Genomic DNA, 7,133 nt, shown 5'->3' with positions numbered 1-7,133 from the left:
TAACACTGTATGTTAACTAACTGGAATTAAAATAAAAATTTAGAAATACAAGAAACAAGTGAAAGCAAGGATGTGGAGAAAAAGAATCCTTGTGCACTATTGGTGAGAATGCAAACTGGTGCATCCACTGTGGAAAACAGTATGGAGTTTCCTCAAAACATTAAAAATAGTACTACCTTACGATCCAGTAATTGCACTACTGGGTATTTACCCCACAAATACAAAACACTAATTCAAAAGGCTATATGCACTCATGTGTTTATTGCAGCATTATGTACAGTAGCCAAATTATTCCAAGTGTCCATAGATAGATGAATGTATAAAGAAGATATGGCATATATACATACATATATAATGGAATATCATTCAGCCATAAAAAGAATGACATCTTGCCATTTGCAACAACATGCATGGAGCTAGAGAGCGTAATGCTAAGTGAAATAAGCCAGTCAGAGAAAGACAAATACCATATGATTTCACTCATATGTGGAATTTAGGATATTCATGGTTTTAAATTGCAAAAGGAGTTTAGAAAATGCTGATAGAAGTTCAGAATGATGAGTATGATCCTATCTTTTTAATTCACACTTAGAGTGGAAAATACACCATATGTCACATTCACAGTCACAACTCCTTAATTTTTCACTTAGCAAGAACTAAAACTACTTCAGAGACCAGTAGAATATAAATGGCTGGGACCAGGAGTGTAGCTAAATGTGGTTTGGAAGCAGAATTCATGGATGGAAATGCTGGGGGATAAAAATGAAGATGGAAAGTCAGGTAGGGACCAATTTGTGAAGGACTTGAAATCTGTGGAATCAGATTAGGATGTTATTTAGAGGTAAAATGTTTCCATTAAATGTTGGGTTTTTGTTATTAGATGGAGTGTTAGTAGAAGCTTCATTTCATGACAAACTGTGAGCTGGGTTTCAGGAAAATACATATCTCTTTTCTTTTATGACTGAAGAATAAAATTCTAGCCAGGCAACACCTGCTGAGACAAAGAACATGGAGCTCTCCTAGGGAAATGGAACGACCAAACTGAGGGATCCCATCAGATCTGATCTCAATTATACCTTTTTGGTAGCTCAAAGATGGTGCTGTTTTCCACACGATTCTCCTAAGATATAATCAGCACACAAACCACACACTTCTACCTTGCAGAACATGCATATTCAGTTGTATAAACATTGTTCTCTTTACCCCAGTTTGGCCAAATCCATGGTCCTGAACTGCCTGCTTTGCTACTGATAGAGAACATCTGAGATATAGAAAATTTCGGAGGTAATCGTCTGGCTTCCATATGTGAAGGTAGTGCTTTCTGAAGAAATCCCTGGGCATAGGATAACTAAATGTTACAGTATTTATTACCACCAAGAATTTAAGGAAGGCTGCAAATGGCAACCCTATGTAATATTTTTTCCTTTCCCACTATTTTACCGAGTAGCTTGATGGTTGAGAGCTAGGATTTAGCACAATTATTTTGGTAGCATTCCCTGAAGATAAAGCAGCTGACCCCTCTTCCTGGTCAAAGTGCTTGGATTATGCTTCCCCAAACATATGACCGACCTCTAAATAACCAGGCCCTTTTCTGGTGTTTCCATTCTCACCTTGTGGGACTCCAACCAGTTCTGTTATACTGCTTAGTGAAAAAACAGGAAATCCAATCATTCCTGGCTCACCACCTTCATCCTCATTTCCCACTCATACTAGTATACTTTGGCTGTAGCCACTTTGGGTAACCAGCTGCAGTGCAAACTTATTTTGTACTTTCACACCTCTGGGCCTTTTCTGATGCTGATCCTTCAGCCTAGAATTCCCTTATATATCCTTTACATCCTGTCCATCACTTAGAGCTCAGTTTCTCCGTGAAGCATGTGCCCCCATTACTTTTTTTTATTTCTTTTTAACGTTTATTTTTTTGAGACAGAGAGAGACAGAGCATGAACAGGGGAGGGTCAGAGAGAGAGGGAGACACAGAATCCGAAACAGGCTCCAGGCTCCGAGCTGTCGGCACAGAGCCTGACGCGGGGCTGGAACTCACAGACTGTGAGATCATGACCCAAGCCGAAGTTGGACGCTCAACCGACTGAGCCACCCAGGCGCCCCACATGTGCCCCTATTCCAAGACGTCTCAAACTAAGCTGTAATCCATGCTTGCTCCTTCTGTATTTATACCATATGTTAATTGACCCTACATTAGGGCAACTATTTCCATCTAACTTATATGAGTCATTTTTAATGAATAGGGTTAAAAAATTCTTTGAATGGCAGATGGTGTCAGAGAACGTACTTATGCTTGAGATTCTGACAGACTTGTGTTCAAATACTCCTCTCTTCCATTTGTTGCTCCCTGATTTTGAACAGGTAAATTCACTTCTGTGACCCAGTTTCCTCATCTGTAAAATGAGGACCATTAAGAGTAGCTACCTCATAGCTAACATTAAGTGTTTTAATGTGGGGCAAGTGAAAGTACCAGAAATTGCCTTGTACATAGTACATGCTCCATAAAGGTTAGCTCTCATTATTATCACCGTTGTTTGAACCTACCCCAGAATGTAAGCTCCATACAGAAAGAGGTAACCATTATGTTTGTCCTCTGCTGTATCCCTAGTACCCAGCACTGTGCCTGACGTGGTATGTACTCAAGAAATGTCTGCTGAGTGTGTGGATAAATTAATGAAACCATAAAATAATTCTCATTGTTAGCATCCTCCTCTTCGTCTTTGAATCTTCTGTTAACGTGGCGCTTTTTACCTCACAGAAAAACTGATGTCATTGAACATCTCTCATTCCTTGTAATTCTGCTTTACCTCCGTTTGTTGCCCCTTTCTTGAATTCTTGGCTCTAAAATGTTTGAATCCAGCAGCAACCACTTCAACCACCCTAGTCTTCCTGGCAGCCCTAGTGGGCAGGAGTGGGGGACTGGAAGCGGGGCGTGGCCACCATGCCGCAGAACCAGACTGCGCCTGCGTAGGCTGCGGCACAGCTAGGCACTGAGAAGCTAGCGGTCATTTGCTCACTGGTTGTGTAGAAAGATCGCTTCTCTCTCCAGCTCTCCCTCCTGATCCCGGGTCTCTGGCTTAGGATTTGTGCTGAGGCGCCGACTCCTACCATCCTCTCTCTCTGACAGATTGCTGATTTCCCCGTTCCTGCTGCTGACTCCTGGAACCATGTCTCTGGTAAGCCAGAACGCGCGCCGCGGCAGCGCAGAGACCACTGCAGATTACGGCGACCGTCAGGGTGAGATGCAGGCTAGTGACGCCTCTGGGTCTCCGACCTCCATGCTTGTTCCCCAGGCGCTCCAGGGCCCTCATGCGCTAATCAACCCTCAGGATGCCAGCGCTTCCCAGACTGCGCAGGACCCGAATGACCTCGAGGTCCTAATAGAAGAGCAGTCCCAACGTTTGGGGGCGCTCAGGGTCCACGACCCTCTAGAAGACAGGTCAATTGCTTTGGTGAATTTCATGCGAATGAAAAGCCAAACCGAGGGTTCTATCCAGCAAGCAGAGATGCTAGAGTTCCTCAGAGAATACTCAGATCAGTTCCCTGAGATCCTTAGACGAGCCTCAGCCCACCTGGATCAGGTCTTTGGGTTGAACCTTAGGGTTCTTGATCCCCAGGCTGACGTTTACAACCTAATCAGCAAACGGGGTTTCCAGACCACTGATCGCATAACAGAATCCTTGGATGTGCCAAAGGCAGGTCTCCTGGCCTTGGTCCTAGGCCACATCCTTCTGAATGGCAACCGGGCAAGAGAAGCATCCATTTGGGACCTGCTGTTAAAGGTTGATTTGCTGGGTGATCCCCAGAGGATCAACAACCTCTTTGGGAACACAAGGAACCTGCTCATTACTGACTTTGTGCGCATGCGGTTCTTGGAGTACTGGCCAGTATATGGCACTAATCCCCTCGAATTTGAATTCTTGTGGGGCTCTAGAGCCCACATGGAAATCACAAAGATGGAAGCCCTGAAGTTTGTGGCAGAGGCCCATGATGAAGAACCCTGGAGCTGGCCAGAAGAATATAACAAGGCCCTGGAAGCTGACAAAGCCAAAGAAAGAAGACAGGCTGCTGGCTTGGAATTCTGGTCAGAGGACACTATGAATGATAAGGCCAATGATTTGGTCCAGTTGGCCATTAATGTCACTGAGGAGTTGCTGCCTATACATCAGGATGAGCTACTGGCTCACACTGGCAAAGAATTTGAAGAAGTGTTCCCAAATATCCTCAGTCGAGCTACTCTAATCCTTGATCTGTTCTATGGATTCTCTCTGATTGAGGTTGATACGAGTGAGCACATCTACCTCCTTGTCCAGCAACCAGAATCAGAAGAAGAGCAAATGATGTTAGACAGCCTGGGGAGACCCACTCAAGAATATGTGATGCCAATTTTGGGTTTGATCTTCCTGATGGGCAACCGCGTCAAAGAGGCCAACATTTGGAACATGCTTCGTAGATTTGGTGTGGATGTAGGGAGAAAGCATGCCATCACCTGCAAGCTTATGAGACAGCGCTACTTGGAATGCAGGCCACTGTCCTACTCTAATCCAGTTGAGTATGAGCTTCTATGGGGTCCTCGAGCTCACCTTGAAACTACCAAAATGAAAGCCTTGGAGTATATGGCCAGGCTGTACAGAAAGCGACCACAGGACTGGCCAGAGCAATATAGGGAGGCTGTTGAAGATGAGGAGGCCAGAGTCAGATCTGAGGCAACTGCCGTGTTCTTCTTTGGCCCCATGTGAAATCTGGGAAAATGTATCACATTAGTTGGGTGTCATCAGTTATAGGTGCCCTGGGGAAATGGGCACTGGGGCCCCAAATCACAAGTCAGTCAGGGCTGGGGTGGAATGTACACATTGTGTTTGCTATTTGTGTTCTCTTTCTAATAGTATTCCCTCCCTTACAATAGACCCTTGAATTAGGTTCATGATCAATGTTTATAAATGAAATTCCTCATTTGCTATCCCTGTCTTGTTTTAATATAAAACTCAGATATCTGTGTAAATTGTATTGGTAACGTTTACATCTTTCTATGATGTGGAAGAGAACATATAAATGTTCTTTAATTGTTTAAAATAATTAGTAAAATGTTGTGGTGCAAAAGTTAAGTAACAATAGTAACAACACACACACACAACAAAATCAAACACAATATCACTGATCTGTGGATGCCTTCTTTGTGTCTACTGTTGTTGTGTAAGAAAAAACTTGCTGGCATTTACCTGTATTTGCTTTGCTGTTCCAAATGTAGTGAAAAATATAAGCATAATGAATTAGACACCATGCTTAAGGATTCTTTTATTCAACAAACATTTATTAAGCACCTGCCATGCTCAGAGCACATGCTTTGTGCTGGGAATATAAGGGTGAAGAAGACCCAGCTGAACCCAGGGCTTAAGGGGAAGGGGCCACTGAAGTAAACCAGAAAATGTTTTATTGCTGTGGTAATATAGTAGGGGTAAGCTCAGAGTGCTAGGAGAGACCACAGTAGTAACTTCCAACTAAACTGTAGGTGCTGGGAGGGGACAGTGGAGAAGGCAATGGGGCACAAGAAGGGCTAGAGAAGGGGCAGGGGTGTCCAGCAAATAATTAGTGGGGGAGTGGGTGAGGTGGTGGAAGGGGAGTATGAGGTGCTATGTAGGGCTGAGGGCAAATTCTCCTTTAGTGACTTCTAAGACCTGAGATTGGAAAGGAGGAGGGAGGGATTGTTGATGAAGTCAGGGGCGGTATGTAAAAACACCTTTTGGGGGATTCATAAAGACAGTGTTGAGTTCAAGGGGGAAGTGGGAGAGGGAAGCCTGGGGCAGAGATAACAAAGACCCATATTCTCAGAGAGTGGGTCTTGGGAACCAATAATGATTCTCCTGAAGGCAACTGGTCTTGGATCTTGGGTCAGACCGAACAATCTACTTGAAGCTCTACCCAGCAATCTCTGCCACTGCAGTTTACTTCCGCATCCAAGCTGTTAAGGTGAGTACTTTGGCTCTCTTCATCCTGATCCTTCACGCAGCCTCTAACCCTGCTCACAGCTGTCCCTAAGCTTTCCCCAGAGAGCCTGCAAAAAACAATTTCTGTAAGGGAGCCCTGGCTCAGTAGTGGATATTATATGGAAAGTCATCTATTACGCAGGGGTGGGGGAGTTGCCCGCCAGTGGTTTAGGTTTTATGTTTCCTCACCACCTGACACCCATAAGCTTTCTGCCCTTTCATCCATTGAATCATTAAGGGCTACCCCAAACTGCCACCTCCTAACAAATGAGAGAAGACTTTCCTCACATTTAAGTCAGCCTCAGGAAGAGAATGACACAACTGTCTCGCCGGGGGAGGGACAAAAAGAAGGGAGATATACCGTTTTGTTTCCAAATCCCCCCGCCTGCAGAAGTCAGATTAGAGCTGCCAGCTTGGGGAAGCCACTGCGCATGTCCACTCCGCGGTTGCCCGGGAGATACACCCCCACCTGGTCTCAGCGATCTTTCCTATCGTAACATTCCGTGAAAAACTGAACACTAAGGGCAGGATTTCTAGTAATGAGAAAATGAGTAACTAGAGAGCTAGAGCTAAAGGGGTTCTGGAAAATAGGCTGGGGGTGGAGTTGTGAGGCGGGAGAATATCTAACTCAAAATCTGGGGTCTTGAAGTAGAGTCCTGCCTGTGTGCTGAGAGCTCACATTCTTTAGCCTCCCTGGACCCTTAATATGTACATGCTTCTGGGGCGGAGAGAGGGGCAAGAAGATTATCGTTGCAAGTTTTTTTGCTCTGATTTTTTGGGTTAGTGCATTTTCTGGATCTCGAGAACATAAGCTCTTCTGGGGATACGAGTAGAGAGAAACCTGTCAAGGGGAAGGTGTAGCATCTGGACCAACAATAGTGTAAAGTTGCCAAGTTTTTTAGTAATAAATTTGTGCCAGGCACTGTGCTGGGTCTTCACCTCCTTTAGCTCTAATCTTTCCACCAGTTCTCAAAGAAGTGTTTTAATAGCCTCATCTGACACTGTAGGAAACTGAGGCTTAAATCATATGCCAAAGGTCACGCAACCAGTCAGGGAATGTTGGGATTAGAGTCTAAGGCTGCCTTTGGCTACAGTTCACACTCTTTCCGGTGCACTGCATCATACTCCCCCTCCAGTTTGTGT

At 44.7% G+C, this 7,133-nt stretch overlaps 1 protein-coding gene across 1 annotated transcript; it reads left to right on the top strand.

Annotated features, from left to right (window-relative positions):
* Positions 1-2,962: 2,962 nt before the first annotated feature.
* Positions 2,963-5,281, top strand: MAGEE2 (MAGE family member E2). The gene has a single exon (XM_004000658.5). It carries the CDS (start codon positions 3,174-3,176, stop codon positions 4,743-4,745), a length of 1,572 nt encoding a protein of 523 aa, XP_004000707.1. The 5' UTR covers positions 2,963-3,173; the 3' UTR covers positions 4,746-5,281.
* Positions 5,282-7,133: the final 1,852 nt, after the last annotated feature.

Source organism: Felis catus, chromosome X, assembly GCF_018350175.1.
Source record: "Felis catus isolate Fca126 chromosome X, F.catus_Fca126_mat1.0, whole genome shotgun sequence".
NCBI classification, from domain to species: domain Eukaryota; kingdom Metazoa; phylum Chordata; class Mammalia; order Carnivora; family Felidae; genus Felis; species Felis catus.
This window is presented reverse-complemented; position numbering and strand designations above follow the sequence as displayed.

Coding starts and splice junctions, on each gene's coding strand:
- MAGEE2 (XM_004000658.5), top strand. CDS start 3,174: ATGTCTCTGGTAAGCCAGAACGCGCGCCGCGGCAGCGCAGAGACCACT.